This window comes from Myzus persicae, unplaced genomic scaffold (assembly GCF_001856785.1).
Source record: "Myzus persicae strain clone G006 unplaced genomic scaffold, MPER_G0061.0, whole genome shotgun sequence".
In the NCBI taxonomy this organism is placed as follows: domain Eukaryota; kingdom Metazoa; phylum Arthropoda; class Insecta; order Hemiptera; family Aphididae; genus Myzus; species Myzus persicae.
Window position 1 is genome coordinate 467,016 of NW_019104011.1, and position 20,338 is coordinate 487,353.

Here is a 20,338-nt window from a genome sequence, read left to right on the forward strand (position 1 = left end):
CAAGTTTTGAAAAACGGCCATTCAGTCATTTTAGTAAGTTATGACAACCTTGAAAAATATACGACGAATGAGCATGAAGGATTTTTTTTCAAAAATAATTAAAACAGGCTATGCAAATATGTTTATGACTTGCTCTAATATTTGGTCTCTCATTTACAGTTGACCAATAACGTAGGTATAGTTGTATGAAATTGATTGGTACCTATATCAATATTTTTCTCTTACAAAATATTATGACATCCAATTTTGAACTCGGTAATAATACCTATTACCGTCATATGATTATTCATATAAAATCCCCAAAACTCTTGTAAATTACGAGTACAACATATTTTCCTTCATTCACTACAACCATAGAGTATGATGTATACTGTTATGCACAGTATATAAATTATGGGAAGAATACTTGAAAGCAAAAAAAAATATTTAAATGTTAATAAAGGTATTTAGGTAGGTTTATGAATACGGGTGTACTGTAAATACAATTATCTTAGACGCCCGAAAAAAAAACGATATATTTAAACATTTTGCACAGATGTAATTATTGTTAATTACAGCTGCAGTCGTCTACACAGATGCGATTTCCAACACATTCTGGTGGTTAAGTACACTGATAGACTTGTCACGGGCTTCAAACTACATATCTTTCAATAACTGTAACAATACAGACTTCACGAGGGTAATCAATACCTGTAAAAAAAAACCATCAGATTAACTCTCAGAACGATAATAATATTCAATATGGACGAAACAAATGTATTATTTTGGAATAATACATAAACAAATATTTGGCATACTCAAAAAAGACCAGGTTAAAGCAGCCAAAGGCAGGCTAATATAAACTACTTAGAATTTTTATTTTTTTTTATTTTTCAACTTAGCTGGTATTATTTTTTATTGTGATATCATTATTATTTTAAATACTGTTATGCTATTTATAGGCATTTGACATTTTTTTTTTTAATAAATATCAATAAAAATATTCACTCAGTAAAAATAATTAAAAATTGAATACAAAGTTTTTCATAAATTATAATTATATAGCTATTTTAAACTATTAAAGACTCATAGATGTGAGATACACTTATAGGTATAAGCATTTGAAGTTCAAATTTCGACAAAATTTGTTAAAATCATAAATATTTGCAAATTATGTTGTAGTTAAAAATGTATTAAATATTTAAATGTTCAACTTTTTTTAGCTAAGGCTTGTAAGTATAACCTGATTACACCGTTCAACAGTAAGTCGGTATTGACTCCAATGTTAATTACCTACATTAAAAATATATTGTATTATATACTATAATACTATAATAGTAATTAATTATTAATGATATAATAAAGGCAATATGTTTTAGGCTAAAAATAATTCAACCAACCGTACTAATAATAATAAAAAAAATTATTACGATACTAATATAAATAAATTATAATACTATTATAAATTATAATACCCGGCGTTACTCGTGCAGCATTTTAGCATTAGTTTTGAAAGTGTGAAAACCAACAATTTTTCAATAACAGGTTTACCGTAGTTTTAAAATAAAAGTTGCTTTTATTCATTCCAAATTGTTTTTTTCTCCGTATTTTAAATAAACAATTTAAAAAGACTGATATTTTTGAAATTTTAAAAATTTTAAGGGTTTTTTTAAATTATTATTTTTAGACCATGATAAAAAGGAGGCTCATTTATATTGGTCATGTATATTACATTTTATAAAACCTCAATTAAACAATATCTGCATTATATTTCAAATTAGAAATGAGACTTGCTTTCCATTTAATTAATGTACCGTATGTCCATATTTCATAAAATAATAAATATCATCAGTATAGATGTCTGCCTTCGATTAGAACCAACTTCCCTATGCAATGATTTATAATTGAATTCAAGTTAACACATACATTACAGTGACTCGCTCAACAGAGAGGTCCACTCAATATATACTGTACCAGGGGGCCCAATTTCAATGGAAAAACTGGGGGTGCCGAAGCCTCTTTATTTTTTTTCATATTATCTTATGGTTGTGGATACCTGCATAATGACTGTTAAAATGTAAATTAATATGAACAAACGTGGAGGTGTTAGGCACACCCAAACAACCCCCTCCCCCTCCCCATTGCGCCTATGTAGGTACTGTACAACAGAGCTCTGTCACCTATTTATATCTTTTTTTTTAAACTGAGTTAAGCTAATATAATTTTCCCTATTAACTTTAAGCTTAGAGAGATAAATGTATTATTTATAATAGTATAAGCTATTTACTTCAAACTTAACAATCTTGTATCCATTAGCTTGACTTAACTTGAATCAACATTCGAACTATATAATAGTCTATACGAAATTCTCGAAATGGCATATGAATCTAAGCTAAATTTTTTTTAAGTTATAATATTAATGCTTACGAATACCAGTTCAAATGTAGTAGGTAGCAAAAAGAGAAAAACTAATTATGTTAATTTAGATCTAAAATTGTACGATGGATAAATGATAATTTAAAATTCTTACCTTATCTGGATCTACTTGTTTAGAACTTTTTTTTTTCAAACTCGCCCTAAGGACGTCACTCATAAAACTCGTCAAATCTTCACTTGGTTCTTTTTTGCCCTTGCTCGATTTATATCTTTTAGTGACGGCTTCAATTTTTTTTAAAAGTTTAGACTCTGATTTTTTTTTGTAATCCAAAGGAGCTGGATTATAAGGTTTTACTAAAATAATAAAAATAATTAACATAAATTATATTTCAATGAACAAACTTGTGGTTTAATTGCGCCTAAATATTAGTTTTATAATGAAATTGTATACATTCGTACGATGTTTTACTTCGAAATGAAGACTGAATATTTTCTTACCAGAAATTGATGACATTTTAATATTTTATTGTTAAATATTCAGTTCCATGGCGTACACAAATATTTTCAATGGGAGGAGTCATACATACGTAGGTATAATATGTATTAGGTATGTATATTTACTATATATATATATATATATATATATATCAAAATATTATTCATTTCTCTACATCTATACATTACATAATATAGTAAAAAAATTCCAACAGAACACCCAACCCACCCCCTCCATGTGTACGCTCTACTGATTCTACCACACTCAATTAGTTTCACTAGTACTTTTGATTCCGACTATAGAACATATAAATATGTACTTACTGGCAATAATTTATGATAGGTAAATATTTTTTTATAGATCGCAATTATTTGAGATTGATTTGATTATACTATGAAATAATAGACATATTTTTAACTATACCCGTCCAGTCGTTCAATAATGTGAATAACATTCATCAATCTCAATGGGTATAAATAATGCAACTTATGAAATATTTAGGTTGGGTACAAAAACAAAAGAGTACCTAAGTACAATGATCGAATAAACTATTAACATGAATCAAAATAAATAACCTTTGTTGACGTATTTAATGATATCCTTTGGTTTTCCTGTAATGGTGGTCGACATTAATATTTGCACTTCCCCGGCTCCATCGTCCTTGTTTTTCTTACATGTCTTGTGGTGCTCTTTATGTTTCTCATGATGAGTATCTGCTGCATCTTCATCATCGTCTTCATCATCTTCTACATGTTCCTCGTCGTCGTTTTCGCCGCCATCTTTGTCATTATGATGGTGATTCTTGCCGTGGCCAGAATTTTTTTTAGTAGTATGTTTATTTTCCGAAATGTTATCATGGTCTCCGTCATCATCATCATCATCATCATCGTCATCACTGGAATCTTTGCCTTTTCCTACACCACCGCCATCTGAATCATTCCCGCCACTGGCATCACCACTTTGGTTGTCAGCATTTTGATCATCATCGTTTTCTCCAGAAGTTTGAGCTCCGGACGATTGAGCTCCGGAAGACTGAGCTCCGGACGAATTATCTTCGTCTGAATGGGGGGCTTTTTTTCAGCATAACACGCCGTTGCCTTGGGGGCCATCCTGGTATAAGAACGCTACACACACCACAGCCAATAACCACAGTTTACAGGCAATGGTCATCTTTTTGATTTTTGACTGTACTATGTAATATTTTTGGGGTAGTGTCGAATCGATTGAGTGTGACTGATCAGCGTCCCAAATGTGCCAAATCTTTTTGGCTACTCGAATCGCAGTGGTGGTGGTGTTCGTCTATCACACACGCACACATACATATTAACATACACACAAACACACTGTAATGCAAATGAGAAATAATTTTCTGTAGTCGAAATTTGCATACATTCTATATACTATATAGGATACGGTTTTTGTTTTCATTTTAACGGAAAATCACAAAATGTAAACTAAAAATATATATATATGTGTGTTATGCACTTAAGTGTTCAGAAAATTAATTAAGAAGATATAAACGATGATAGGTTTTAAGTACGACATCGATATTATATGATCAAAAACGATTGAAAGTACCTACAATCGAAATAAAGCGAAAATCACAAACAGAATCAAACAATATGCAATTCATGTAATTATCATAAAATATAATAGAAGAAAGATTAAAGAAGATGGAATAGTATAATATTTATGACACAAATACAAGATAACAAAATATATTCTTTAGCATCGTAGTTGAGTGTAATTTAAGAATACCAACATTTTAAATTGTACCCCGGACATAAGAATTTACCATACCCTTCTAACACCACAAAGTATTCTTATCATGTACTTTACTACCTATTGCAGACATGAAATATTTGTATCGAGTTTATCTAAGTGATTTATTTATACTTATGCTATAATATATATATTTTTTATATCAAAATTATTATGATACTTGAAAATTACTAAAATAAAAATTTCAAAATTACGAACATTAAACGCTTCATTGAACTATAAAAATATTCAACATGTTACTCACCTTTATCTTATAATATTTATTATTATAATATATTTTTACGATTATTGATAAAACAACTATTTAAAAAAAAAAAACAAAGTATTATTTTTACTAATTTCTGGTGTGCCAAAAATAATCTCACCCTATACATATTATAAAGTGTTAGATACTTAACAAAAAAAAACCGTAATGTGTGTGACATGTGGTGCATTTAGAAAGAAGTTTTTGTTCAATGTGCATTCGGTTATAATAACTTGTGTATACACAACATTATAACTAAACACAATTGTATGAAACAAACATAATACCAACACGATTATCATACACGCATCTTATTTTTCGCATATTTCAGTACTTAGGTGCTGTAAAAATGTATAAAAATTCGATTCTGTTAGTTGTTTTATAAACGTGAAAGAAAACAAATACGGCATAGTACCTATATGGATAGTATTCAGCAACAAACTTAGTAATTAACAGATGATTACAAAGACTTTGAGTATAAAAATTAAATTTTCTATTCAAAATGTATAAAGATCAGTAAATAAAAATATTTATTGAAATTGTCAATATAAAAGGATCAATATGCTGTTATATTTATGTTCAAATAAATACAATTTTGACCGCATGAAACAAATAATTCTCAATTAAATAAATCATATAACATGATAAGTTTTGAATTATTATTAGGTAAATAATGTTGACACAGCATATATTATATAATGAAAAATTCATTGTATATTTTATTTAATCAATTTTTAATTATAGATGTAATTATTACAACCTTTAATCTCATCATATAGCTGTTACCTATCATGTACAACACTGTCCACAGATCCAGTGCCGCAACTAGCGGGGGGACCAGGGGTGCTCAGCACCACCAAGAGGCCTCAGTTTATAATTAATTGGGGCCCCCAAATTTATAGAAGTCTAAAAAAAAAAAATTCAAAAAATTCTCATTTCATATACACTACCACGGTCATACAAAATATTACATTTGATTTTCAGTATTGCGTATTTGTGTGTCTACAATCTATTTTGTTGTACGTAGTCGTAGTACGTTGTTATAAGTGTTATAACAAGATTTTATATTTTTATATTATTTTAATTGTCTGATCCAGGCATCCAGCCAGCAGTGGTGCCTCTATGGTTTACGTAGTGGTCGGTGGGAAAGAGATAAGACTGTTTGATGTTAATATTGAATTATTTTTAGAAAACCCGATATTATTTCTATCGATAACAAAAATAACATACATACAAGTACAATATATTACAGCCTACAGCTGGTTACAAACTTACACTGGCTTATGGCTACAGTACACATTCTAATATTCAATGAAGGATTATATTATTATAATATTTTTGTGTGCAATGTAACATTATGACGAATATATCATAAATGGGATTTCCAGTATTTTCACTGGCATGGCACCCGCATTTATATGTATAATATAAAATATTAATATTCCAATATTATGTGACTATGAGTTAGTGTTTACTGTTTAGTTTCAGTATTTACTGTCTCGAGTGTCGAGTGTCGAGTCTCCTCTTAAAATCTATTGAGTTTTACAGTAAGTTGTGCATTGTGCTTATCGTCTGTGTGGTTGTGCTTTATTACTTGTAAAGTTAATAGTTATCAATTATTTGATTATCATACGATAATTTTAAATAAATAATTTGTATAATTATTATGTCGTCACGAAGAGTATATGAAAGTGGTTTTGCTAAACGCAAGGCAAAAGAACAAAGAACCGCCAGTTTGGATTTAATGCGAGGTTCAATGACTAAATTTCTTAGAAAAACATCAGTAACTTCAGGTAAATATGGATTAAAAATTAAAATAAGTATTTTTCGAAATTCTCAATAATTATTCTATAATCTTTAATAACTACCCAAAATTTCTAAATACGGTATAGGTATAGTATAGGTATAACTACCTAAGAAACTCAATGGGACAAGAAAGGCTATCAAATATTAGTATATTAAATATAGAACGCTCAAGAACTCATGAATTGAATGTAAATAAAATTATTGATGATTTTACTAATAAAAAGGCAAGAAAAAAAAACTTTAGTAAGTAATTTTGTCTACAAATTTCCAGTACAATATTGATATATTTAAGATAATATAAGAAAAAGTTATTTTTTAGAACATATTTAAGATTTTATCTACATAAGTATTAAGATATGTATATTTGCTTTATGATTCTTTGTATATTATTTCATTTACTCTTATTCATATTTATAATTTTAAGTATTATTATATTACTATATTTGTATTTAATTTTTAAATTACTTGACTTGTTGCTAAAGTGTATAATAAATGAGGACTAGTTGAAAAATGTAAATACACTAATCTGCAAATATATAGTATTCAAATTACAAGGTAACAAAAACAAGTTTGATTATAAAGGCTGATTCCTATGGGCCATATAGAAACTACATAAAATAATGTAAACAAAATTTGTATTTATATATTATATAGTGTATTGTACTGGTAAAGGAACAGGGGCCCCATTATATTGTTTTGCACCAGGGCCCCACAAAACCTAGTTGCGGCACTGCACAGATCATAATATTTAAGACAGGGATTCAGTGCTCTTTGAATTGTTTTCCAAAGATGGCTACGCAATGCTCGTTTATAACATATTATACGTTGTATGTATTTTTGAATCAAAATAAGTTTGAATTTTGCATTTTTTTCATTTTTTTCATTTTTTAATCTAAAATTTGAATTTTAAATTTTACTATAAGATTTTTACATATTTTCCCTTGATTTTATGTACCTAAATTGAACGAGCTGCCTATAGCCATGATAAATAGATTATCTAAACCTATAAAAAAAAAATGAATAAAGAATGGAAATAATTATTTTTCCAGATTAAAAAAATTAAAAACTGATCGTTTTGGACTTAAATGATGTTTATTATCATTCATATCAAAATTATTAAAAACAAAAATTTCAGTGCATTTTTAGAATTTTTAGGGCATTAAAATCCAAGCTCTACCTATTTATAATATAACATGTTCACAAATCACAATGTTCGCATATTATACCTATAACTTATAAGTACCATTAAAACTACATTTTCAGTATGTATGTAGGTATACAAGTCGTTTGATTTCGAGAACAATATATTATAAATGACTCGAATATAAGTTTCTACATAGTCGATTAAAAAAATGTTTTTTCTTTATGAAATAAATTAGGCATGTGGTGGCACAATAAATGTATTTTTAATCTTCTTTTGATATTATAATATTGTCAATTGTCATCTACATAAGAATACATCACTGGTTGTGAATATAAATAAACAAAGCATGCATGAATAACATACTAGTGCGATACAGTTTTTAATGTTTTTATAGTTTAAAACGTCGTGAGCTCAGAACACTCTTCCATCATTGGTTGAGTATTAACAGTAAAAAAAAAATCAATAGATTTTAATTCGCTTTGGAAATTTATCGTATAAGAAACGTGAAGTATCCTATGAAGTGTAAAGTAATGTTTCATATAAAGTTTTTCGATTATTACAGGCATTCGTCGAAAACTTGCAGTTGATGGCGTAATCAGAAACTTTTTATATTATTCACCAATAAATATCTTACCAAACATAAAATTCGGAAAACAGTCTCGAGTTCCGTCTTCCTAGTGTTATAGTAATATTTATTATATTCTATGTTTTCAAATGTATTATTATTATGCATTCATTATTCATACTTATCTCACTCAGTTCTCATTAACGTCATCAAATAAAATATCATACTAAAAATTATGCTAAGAACCATGACAATCCAACAGACAAATTAATATGGGTTACTCCATACGCATGCGATGAAAATAAAGAAAAAGTAACAACTCATCGAAATCTGTTGAGGAGTTAGAGCGATCTGTTAAATATTTATAATACCTGCCTACCACTTATGTCGTGGAGGGGAAATAAGAAAACAAAATAGTAGGTACATACTTCACTCCTTAGTCCTTTGCGTCGTTCCTATATAGAGTTATGGTATAATGCAGGCGTACCTACTACCTACCGTACATCCCACTTAATATAAATTATACTTTTTAGTATAAATAGGTACTAATAGAGTAATATACAATAGTGACTATGTATATACAAGTAGGTACCTATAATATTTTTCCCCATTTAGATAAACATTAAAGTTGTGTTCGTTGTGTACATGGGGCAATAATAAGTGGTAACACGCACCGTTTGTCTAGACACTATAAAACTTTACAATGTTGTACATAAAACAAAACGATGCGCCATGAACCTCAAACATAAATAAATACACTGTGTGGACTCGAAAAGGTAGTATACAGGAGACAGCTGATAAATGCCTACAAAACACTGCACTGCACTGACCAATGAGGACATTGAAAGAGACATAATATTATTATTGCTGTTTTACGGCGCTCGCGGCTATAGTCGTTAGTAAATTATGTTACATTCAAAACTTACCCAACTTGCTCAACAAGCGAAAAACAGCCAAGAACTCATTATACGCGTGGGCAATGCCAGACACCGAAATACATTTGAATTTCTCATCAACATTGGCACTACTCCAAAATCATTGCAATAACTAGGCGTTCTGGAAAATATAATTTTTTTTATTGTACCTACCTATTATCTACGTGGGCATATAAAGGTACCTTTAGACATAATATAATAACAATACGATGATACGATTTTTACCAAGAGATTAAAAAATGATTAGCTCAATAAAATCGTAAACATATAATAATAATTTTGCAATTCCTTAAACAGACGTTTTTATAATTTATAAGATTAAACCTCTTAAAAGTTAAAGACAGTGCGGAATATGACGCACCGCATTTGTATTTCCCGAGTTCCCGTGGGATCGTATAAGCTTATTTTACGGCGTAAAAGAGCGTGGAAAAATGATTTGATAAATTTGATTCCAAGTCTGTGGAAATGATAATGTTAACACAACAGTTTTAATTTCTCTTCTCTGTAGGTAAGTACCTATATGTAATTACTAATTACTTATTAGTTATTACTGTCTTTCTGAATTTGATATCTTCTAAAGTTTTTCTCTATCCCATATAATACTTCTTTCTCACAGTCTAAACTAAAATGTAAGGAATTTAAAAACCTAATTAATATTTTTTATACCCCACAACTAATTATATGATGTGGATAAGAAAAATATATTTTCTAGGAATAACATATGCGTAAGGCAAATTTTAGCAAATTAATTTCAGCCCAAATTCAAATCCTCTTAGACAGCTTGGCCCCATAGACGTGCACACAGGGGGAGCAGGATTTGCTTTGATTACCAAGCTAATCTTTTTTGTGTTTAGATAGGTCTACTTCCACATAGACCACAGTATATTGTTATTAACATTCATTGTATGATGACTCCTTAAGTATAGATGTGAAAGTGTTACCTCTTAATACCAAAAATAACATTCTGAATAATTGATATTTTCTTTTGAGTTTAAAGTGATATTTTTTTTTATTTCTTTAACCTGTAAATATAATACTAGCATAGGCGTGTCCACGGGTCTTGCCTGTCATGCACAGGCATGACTTGCAATATTTGATCTAAATTAAAAAAATTAATTTAAAATCTTTAAATTCGGGGGTCATATCCCAATACCCTAACAGAATTTTTTATTGGCGGGGGAGGGGGTGTAGTTTTTCTCTCCCCTGGATATTCCACGGTTGTGCATGAACTGCGAATGAGGTCTGGACACGCCTATGAATACTAGAAGAGTTTATAGAGAGATGTTAAAATATTTGATGAAACTTATACTTTAAATTTTTCTTTTATTAAAAATTATAATAACAAAAACAATATTATATTAAACTCTGTAGAATATCAGACTCATATTAAAAATCTATCTCATCACGGGCATAGAAACAGCTGCTTTGGTGTCTGTGGCATCAGATTCTTTCCAGAGTTGTGTAACTGTTTTCAATTCCGTAAAAAAGTGGTAACCCTTAAATAAAATCACAATGTCAGAAATATGTAATGCATACATCCATTACATTCCTTTATAACTTTAAATCAAAAGAAATAACACTTACTTGTTTGCCATAGAAATGATTTTGTCCCAAAAATGAGCCTCGTGTACCAGTAAATGAAAACATTGGCAATGGAACTGGAATAGGAACATTTACACCAACCTAAATGGAATATAAATATAAATCATTATTACATGTGCAATTCTAGAATAACAATTACAATACGCTTACATTTCCACATTGGACTTCATGCGTAAACTTTCTAGCTGTTGCTCCATTTGTAGTAAATATAGCTGTACCATTACCATATGGATTTGAGTTAATTATGTTCAACGCTTCATCCAAAGTATCAGCAGTCAAGCACACTAAGACTGGTCCAAATATTTCTTCTGTATAACATTTCATATGTGGCTATATTACAAAATAAAATTAATAAAACAACATATAGTTGGTTAAAAAAAAGTCCAATCATAAGAATCACAAAAATTTAAAATTGCTGATGAGAAAACATCCCATTCTCTGGCATACCTTTCCAAGAAATTGGAGTGAATAATGGATATAGTCCTAAGTTTATCATACATTTTATCACAACAACATTAGTCATTACCTTCACGTCTGTGAGAATGGTTGGTCCAACAAAATTTCCTTTTTCATAGCCCGGCACACTTATGTTTCTTCCGTCCAAAAGAATTTTAGCTCCCTCATCAATACCAGATTGGATTAAACTGTGGATTTTATTTTTTGCTTCTGGCGATATAACTGGGCCAACATCAGTATTTGGAACATGGCCTGAAATGTAAATATAATGAATTAATAACAATTGTAAATAAATAATAACTAAAACAGAAACTAACATAGATTACTTCAATTTACTTACCAGCATTGACATTTAAATTTTCAGCACGACTCTTCAATTCGGGGAGCCAGTTCTTGGCATCGCCAACAAACACAGCCGTACTTAATGCCATACACCGTTGTCCAGCTGCTCCAAATGCAGCTCCGACCAATGAATTCAACATGCTAGTCTTGTTTGCGTCAGGCATTATTACACCATGGTTTTTTGCACCCATATTGCTTTGTACTCTTTTACCATTTTTAGAACCTCGAGTGTAAATATGTTCACCCTATACACAATATAATATAATATAATATATTAGCACTCAATGTAACCTATCATAAATATAAAAGGCTTATTATATATTGTATATTATATATAACTATATAAGTTACCGCAGTGTTTGCACCAACAAATGAAATTGCTTTAATGTCTGGTGCGTCACAGATGAAGTTCACAGTGTCAACACTGCCATGAATAATGTTTACAACACCAGGTGGGCAGCCAGCTTCCGACAACATTTCAACAAGCATCATGCAATTACCAGGTACTCTTTCTGAAGGCTAAAAACAATTTAAAAAATAATTTAAATATTTTTTCATTTAAAATATTACTAATTAAAATTTAGTCACTTTTTAGTTTTTTTTATTGCCCATAACAAACTAAATAATAATTTAACATTTTTTTTAAAATCAATAATCTTTTAGAAAAATAATGTCTGGAAAATGTCAGATTAACAAACTTATACACCTGAACATTTAGATAAGTTAAGATTAAATGCAAATAACCTTGATAACAAATGTGTTTCCGCAAGAAATAGCAACAGGAAACATCCATAAGGGTATCATTGCAGGGAAATTGAATGGAGCAATACCGGCCGTCACTCCAAGAGGCTCACGATAGGAATGTATGTCCATATCAGTAGCTACTAATGGTAATGATTCGCCCATGATTGAGCTGGTGAAATTGCAACAATTTTCAACAACCTCTAAAGAACAACATAATCATTTAACTGACATAATTCTATACTTTTAGATTAGTGATTTGTGATTAGTGATTAGTGTATTACAATGAAATAAAACATAGTAAATCTTACGCAGTCCACGAGTTACATCTCCTTCAGCATCAATCAATGTTTTTCCTTGTTCCTTGGTTATATTTTCTGATAATTTTTGCTGAAATTAAAGTTTAACATATTATTCAATATGAACAAACTAAACTAAACACTATCAAAATAAATTTACCATATTAGCTTTAATGATTTCCTGATAACGAAACATGATTTGTTGTCTTCTCATTACAGAAGTTTTTGACCATGATTTAAAAGCTGCTTTGGATGATTCTACTGCGTGTTCCATTTCACTTTGTGTACATTTTGGTACCTTAGAAATGACCTAACAAAATTGATTACAAAATAGTATAATGGAAATGCAGTAGAGTCCCGCACATCTGGTTAATCAGGACCAGAGTGAAGGACCAAACAAATAATTATCAATAGTTTTAAAACCTATTGTAATTTTGATTGTATGTGCCTATTTATTTTTTATTTTTACAATTCCTGAGCAAAGTATGTAGATAGTTCTTTTTAGTATGAGAACCAATACATAATGATATCAGTGGTTGGCCTGCAATGTGTTTCTTTGGTTTCATTTAACCCAGACTTTCAGTGGTCCAAACAGCCAGACAGGGTCCAGATTAATGACACTGTACTATATTCAAAAATTTGCATATTTATATTGATAAAATAAAAAAGATTACTTCATTTGTAGCAGGATTATGTACATCGATCCAATCATTTGTTTTTGATTCAACAAACTTTCCATCTATGTACATTGGAACTTTTGGAATGGCACTGCATGTTGCATTGAACCTAATTGCTTGTTGAAATACATTTTTCTGAAAACAAATATTAATTAAATGCTTAGAATAAATTATAAATAAATGTGATATAAGTTATGGATAGATTTGAATATTGACGTCTTTCACTTGTTTTTTAATGATATATAACCTCTGATCTTAGATAAGATAAATAATTAATATAACTACAGAGTAAGGTATCTGACAACCATTGTAGATAAAAAAAGGATTACATTTGTTATACTATTATGTATTAACTAATTAGATAGGTGCTAAAATATGTGTGAATGATAATTTTTTCTTGTTTTTCAAGTATGTAATATGATAACTATATTAATTCCAAATATATTAAAACAATTTTAGATTTATGGGTACATATTTATTTCACAATATTATTTATTTATTTTTGTTAGTTTACTAATGACAAATAATACAAAGATATCAATTGTTTTAAGTATTCAAATTTAGAGCTAATTTTTCTTATAGTATGAACAATTAATACAGAAATAATAAACAGGTGTATGCTGAAATGGATGAATTGTTATAAAATATGAATATTTTCTTTATTCAATTTTCGACTTTATAATAATGTCATTACTAGTAAGTATTAGGTAGTAGGTAACATGTTCTAAAACCACTTTTAAGTTAGATATCAAGAAAATGAGAATTTCTTATTATTAATCGATAACTTCCGTTAAAAACCTGTAAATAATTTATACCGAAGTGGTAAATGTCAAGTAGCATAAAATATGTACATAATAAATATTATGATAAACATAAACAATTATACTGATTAAAACAAATGCAAAATAAAAAAAATACTAACTAACTTATCTCTCATTTACTTGTTGTGCCACTGGGTACAGATTGTAAATTTCATTTAAAAATACATTTAAAAAAAAAACTAACTTATCTAAAATAATTGATTCCCTAATTGTAAACCTATTTAAGTATTTTATGATGGAAATAATTTTTTATGAATTACACATTGGCCCCAGTTTGTATTCTATACATGATTATCTTCACTCAATAGTTACATAACACAAATAAAAATATATAGTTGAAGTACCTAGAGTTATTGAATGCTTTACCCAAGCCGTTAAGCCCTTTTTTATACTTCACGGATTATAAATATTCGTTTTATGTCAATAAAAATAAAAAAAAAAGTAATTTGTATAAGTATAATATTATGTATCTAATATTTTAAATAAGAATGAGTAGGTACCTAAGTCACTATGTCAGGTAAATTACAAGAGACAACTACTGATTGCAGTAAACACATTAGACATGAAGGGATTTTATATACAAAGATGATTTGACTGTCATTTTAAAGTTATATTTATTGTAATATTATATAATCAATCAAATTATTACTTTTAAAATATTGGACCGGATCATGTTTGCTAACGGCGATGTACAGACGTCACTGGTGTGTAAAATAATATGTTATGATTACCCTGCGGACAGAAGTAAAACATGAATTCAGTAGACAAGTAACGTCCAAGGAAATTAAATTTGAGAAAAATGTCTAAAGAAATTTTAAATCACTGAGTACTTACCACAACTCTAAGCTACTAAAGTCTTAGATTCGACTTACACCGCGGGCACCACTTCGGCAAGTGGCAGCTGCTGTGATAACGCCGGCAACAGGTATGTGCGCTGATATGGATCGGCAGTCAAATGGACGTCAGGCAGTCATGCAGCGCTGTCTTACGTCAACGACGTCAATGTGGACTGATGTGGAGGGGAATTATTATAATAGGACCAGTCATGAATTAACATTTAAAATTTTTTATAATTCAATAGTATTCAATATTGATTATTCACCGGCTAAAATAAAAATTATAATAATATATTAATAATTATTAACCTTATTATTGGACTTCGGATCATTTAGTTAATAAAAAATACTGATCCGAAAAATAAATCACGGAAAAAGCGTCAAAATAGACCAATTACATATAATTTAAGTAGGTACCTACTACAGTACTACCTAGGTGGCTAGGTATACTGGCTGGCTACATTACAATATAATATTACCATAGACATGATATGACATGTCTAATGTCTATCATATTAAAGTAATATTATGATTTATCAATAAATATGACTTTAATTATTTAGGCAGTGATTATTGAAGGTAGGGACATCAATTAAAGCACTGAATATATTTAATTTTTTTTTCTATTCTGGACTTAAGTAGCAGGTATGGTGTATTGTAGGAGTGTAACCATACTTGAATTTAACCATCAATGGTTGGATCCTAAATCATAAAAATGGTAAGAGTTAGGTACCATTGTCCCGACGTATTTTTTAAAGTACATGTATTATTGGCTGTATAGAGTGTAAATACCACGATTTAAGATATACAAACTATATATTATCTTGTTCTGTCTGTATGTATACACTATACTGTATATCTTTAACCGTGGTTAACACTGTACCTATATTATGTACAGCCGTAGTAGTTCAGTCCTATTTATTTGGGGAAACTCAAATTGGGTTACTGCCTTACTGGTTACCTATAGTACAGCTTATTAGCCGGGAGAAGGAGGTTGACTGGGAAGTCTCCCAAAAAAAAAAAATGTTTTTTTTATTAGGTACTCTAATGATCAGTACGAAATATTAAAATGATTATTAGGTATTCATTACCTAAATAAAGTTGTATTCGTAATATTAACATTAATTCCTATATTATGTGGCTTAATTCGTTTTCGCCCAGACTTTGTATTTAATAATGTTCACATTATCATATTTTATCATAGCTGAAATTTTTTGTTTAAAATATTTACAACATCTAGGTAACTAAATTATTTTTTTGCGGCCATTATACAACCAATAAAATAATTATCGCTTACTCTGGCCTCAAAGAAGATAATTTAAAAAAATCACTTAAGATAGTCACTTATAGTAGGTAGGTATGTCTTATCTGAACTTTTATATACCTATCTGCTCCCTTTACATTTTCCATTTGATGGTCTAAGTTGTTAAATTTTTAGCCACCAACTTTGCGCCAAGTAAAATCTGATGCATTTAATATTAAAAGACCAAATGTTTTGATTGCTGGCCCAATTTGAATATCTAATATCAAGTTATTACGTGGGTGACTACTGACTAGTGGATTCAACTTAATTATAGGTACCTACCTAGTTTATAGGCAGTGGTCAAGGTGGCTAAAAATAAGTGGTGGGATGAATTTCATAATTTATATACCTAGTTCTCATATTATATCGCTTGAACAGACGTACAAAATAAGTGAAGGGATGGAAAATGTGAATATAAGGTACAAAAAATAGAGAGATTTCCTCCCACTAGATCTCCCTTCCCCCCCCCCCAACTTCGACCACTGCAGTATATAGGTATTAGGAATAAGTACCTACCGCGCGTATGGCGTTTATAGTGTTTAAAGATGTAGCTACTACTCGAAAACTATAAAAAGGTTCCTAACCTATAGGTACTACTCAGCAGACCCTCTTGTCCACCCCTTTAAATATTTATTAATCAACTTTATTTACCAACGTTTTGAATTATTTTTGCATTAAGTAGGTATTTTAAAACCTCTCTTTAAAATTCAAACCTCATTAAGACTTTTATGAGTTTTATCTTCTAGCACGCACGTAGCTTATAAATTAGAATAAAACGTCAGCTATACACTACAGCTTGTACATTTTATTTGATTTAATATTGCGTTTCTGCATAGGCGTAAACNCTTAATGTTCAATGAGTCGCATCATTGGCGTGCGCAGCCTTCGGTTTCAGTGGCAGCAAGATATTGATTCGGCCCATTCTTCAAATTCACCATTAAAACCGGCCCATAGTTATACTTTTTTTAATATCGGGTATCAATATTAAAATTGTATTGGTTATTTGTTTTTTGTATAAAAAGTTGTACAGTAAGACACTAAGCCCACAAGCCTATACTTATTAATTGTTAATATTTACTATTTATAATAGAATAAAATGAACAAACATTAATAACAATATAAAATCAACAGTTCAACCAATATCGTATTGATTTAGTACGGGCAATGTTAAGTCGACCAATCTACCTAATAACGTAGGTACCCGTACCTATACAAGTATACAACAGATGATATACATTGTGCATAAATTAACAATATATCTACAAAATAATACTACAGTTTCTGATCGGGCGATGATAACTCTACAGGGTCAACTCAAGTACTACTTTCGGGTACCTACATATGTAAACTCTTCCGAGTCTGTAATAACTTCGTTTATGGTGTTTATACAGTATTATTAAATCCACCTGAATCATAAAAAAAATGATAATTTAAATCAATTTCAAATCAAATCAACATTTTAATTTAATTTTTATAACCATGCGCACAAACAGATTTAAAAATGGTAAGGTGTCTATTTTTGTCTGTATAATCAAGATTTTTAAAAAAAAAATTTTAAAACAACTCGGGATATATTTCTTTCAGGTAAACGTAATGTTGGCCCAAGATAGTTTACCATCAGGTGATTTTATCAGCGTCCTATAACTAAATATTAAAATATTAAAACTTTAAAAAAATGTAAATATAATATTAATAATCAATAAAATAAATACCTACTAAAATGCAATATAGTGTCGCCGATTATTGGACTCAAACGTCTGGCTCCGATTTATGTGTGTAATATTATGTTACATTAGACTAAAAACTATTTATAAATATGATTATTGCACTTGTGTGGCATGTAATACGCATTATCATAGGCGTAAACTGGGGGGGGGGGGCAAGGGGGGGCCATTGCCCCCCCTAGAATAAATTAGGAGGGGCAGTGCCCCCTCTGACATTTAACATACCTTGTTTTAAAATAAGTACAAAACAGCTGGTTATAGCTACTACTATACAGTTTTTTTTTAAATCTTAATATTCAATTTTAGCTTAGGTATCTTGTTAGATAATGCTTAGAATGCTTAAATAATGCATAATGAATAATTATATATAATATATAGGTAGTAAAGTGTCGTTTTTTCAAATTTTTCTTGTCTAAGGACTTAATGGGTTCATTTGAAAATATGTATACAATTTTTAAAATATATTTATCGATTCCAATGAGTTCTGCTTCTAGTGAACGTTCTTTTTCGTCTTTACGTCGTCTCAAGACATTCACTAGAAACACTATTGGTCAAGAGAGATTAACTAACATAGCTATTTTAAATATAGAAAAGTTGTACCCAATAAATCTTGATAAAATTATTGATAAATTCAATGCAGAATCAACCCTAAGAGGCAGAAGACTACAGTTAATATAAATTTGTTATTATTTTAAGCATAAAGTTAATACTTAATTGTATATAATATCTACTTGCAGTTTTTAGAATTATGATGCATTTTGTTTAGAAGTTATAAAATATTAAAAATTTCAATGTTTTTAATGTATTTAAGTTTGTATATTTATTTCATTACTTAGTAATATTGATCACCTTATACTAATATACAACTACATTCTACAACAAAAGGTAATGTTAACATATATTTACAAATAAATTATGTAAGGTTAACTATATAGACTAGTTGATATGTAGGTATATATAATATATATATATATTATATATTTGCCCCCCCTAATATATTTCCAAGTTACGCCCATGCGTTTCTGTATGTACTGTAGGCCACGTAGGTACAACAGCCACCGATGGAACACTAGGTACCTAGGTACTTAAATTATTAGATTGCTAAAATTTGCAAGATGTACCAAGCAACACTTGCAGTCTGCTGCAGAAAGAGTATTTAACAACTCTCTAAAGAAAATATTAAAAAGTTTCGCCAGTGAAGTGGAATATCAAAATAAAATGAGTCTCTTTATTGGAATTTGTCATACTTTGACCTAGGTACATTTTTTTTTCTGGAGGAGAGTTAAATCTACAAATTGATCTCTTTAACTTATTTAAAAGAATCACGGAAAACATTGACTCGTCCAAAAAAACTCAAGGAAGTTCTATCCTCTCCTCCCCGGCCACACGATAGTATGCAACCAATGGTCCTCCCCACCCTTGCCCAGTAATGGAAAAAGAGCAACAGTCATTATACCATGACTATGGTCTAACAAATTATCAGTCCTTACTTATTTTTAATTAAATATTGGTAAGTACTTAATATTACCAAGATACATATTTTAACAATACATATTAAGCATGTAAATACATGCTAAATATTTGCGAAAAAAATTTTAAAATTTCAATGTGGGCGGGGGAGTTGAGGACACACAAGTATATCAATGCAGCATCACTTTTTTTTGGAGATGACAGGAAGTATCTCATGATTTTCGGGCATAGTTCTTCGCTTCTTGCACCTTAGACCCAACAGACCTTAGCTGGGTTAGGTCAGCTTTCGGACACTATGGAGTAGGTGTCTACATACATAATATTCTAAAATTTATCACGATCTGTGACTTAATTGCTCACAATATGTTATGAATTCATGTAACACTACTTTAATGTTTGAATTTTTTCATAGGTTAGGTAGTTACTTTTTTTGTTATAGGTACTCACTACTCATTTTAACCTAAAATTGTATATTAAATATTATTTTTGTTTTATTTCAATGACCAACTAGTTAAGAACAATTTATTTTTGAAGGATTTGATTATGTGCTTACTCTAAAATTAATGTTTATGAGTTCAATTAAAACTGCTGACAATGTAATAGGAAGTAGGGACATAGGGTCATGTTCCCCCTGCTTTAATACAACTTGCAACGAGATTCAAATTCTTAATTTACTGGATAGAATTGTATAATGTATGATGAAATTAAACACAACACATTTGGAAATAAGGTTTATGAAA

The 20,338-nt window shown here is 29.6% G+C and overlaps 2 protein-coding genes across 2 annotated transcripts; both read right to left on the reverse strand.

Annotated features, from left to right (window-relative positions):
- Window positions 1–490: 490 nt before the first annotated feature.
- Window positions 491–4,134, reverse strand: LOC111037563 (uncharacterized protein DDB_G0290685-like). The gene is given in 3 exon segments (XM_022320212.1): window positions 491–690; window positions 2,510–2,709; window positions 3,427–4,134. Coding segments are annotated over 3 exon segments (849 nt in total). The 5' UTR covers window positions 4,022–4,134; the 3' UTR covers window positions 491–636.
- Window positions 4,135–10,630: 6,496 nt separating this feature from the next.
- LOC111037552 (probable methylmalonate-semialdehyde dehydrogenase [acylating], mitochondrial) lies at window positions 10,631–15,232 on the reverse strand. Its single transcript, XM_022320192.1, has 12 exons — window positions 15,100–15,232; window positions 14,915–14,997; window positions 13,442–13,579; window positions 12,928–13,077; window positions 12,780–12,858; window positions 12,472–12,671; window positions 12,079–12,246; window positions 11,726–11,972; window positions 11,456–11,637; window positions 11,080–11,259; window positions 10,912–11,010; window positions 10,631–10,823 (listed from the first exon to the last, which is right to left on the reverse strand). The coding sequence occupies exons 2-12, from the start codon at window positions 14,936–14,938 to the stop codon at window positions 10,722–10,724; spliced, it is 1,569 nt and encodes a 522-aa protein (XP_022175884.1). The 5' UTR covers window positions 14,939–14,997; window positions 15,100–15,232; the 3' UTR covers window positions 10,631–10,721.
- Window positions 15,233–20,338: the final 5,106 nt, after the last annotated feature.

What these genes read in the sequence shown, in the direction of transcription:
- LOC111037552 (XM_022320192.1), bottom strand. Translation starts at nt 14,938, where the DNA reads ATGATCCGGTCCAATATTTTAAAA. An exon ending in AAATCATTAAAGCTAATATG is followed by an intron (nt 12,859 to 12,927) that starts GTAAATTTATTT and finishes CTTTAATTTCAG; the next exon opens with CAAAAATTATCAGAAAATAT. An exon ending in ATGAAGTCCAATGTGGAAAT is followed by an intron (nt 11,011 to 11,079) that starts GTAAGCGTATTG and finishes TATTCCATTTAG; the next exon opens with GTTGGTGTAAATGTTCCTAT.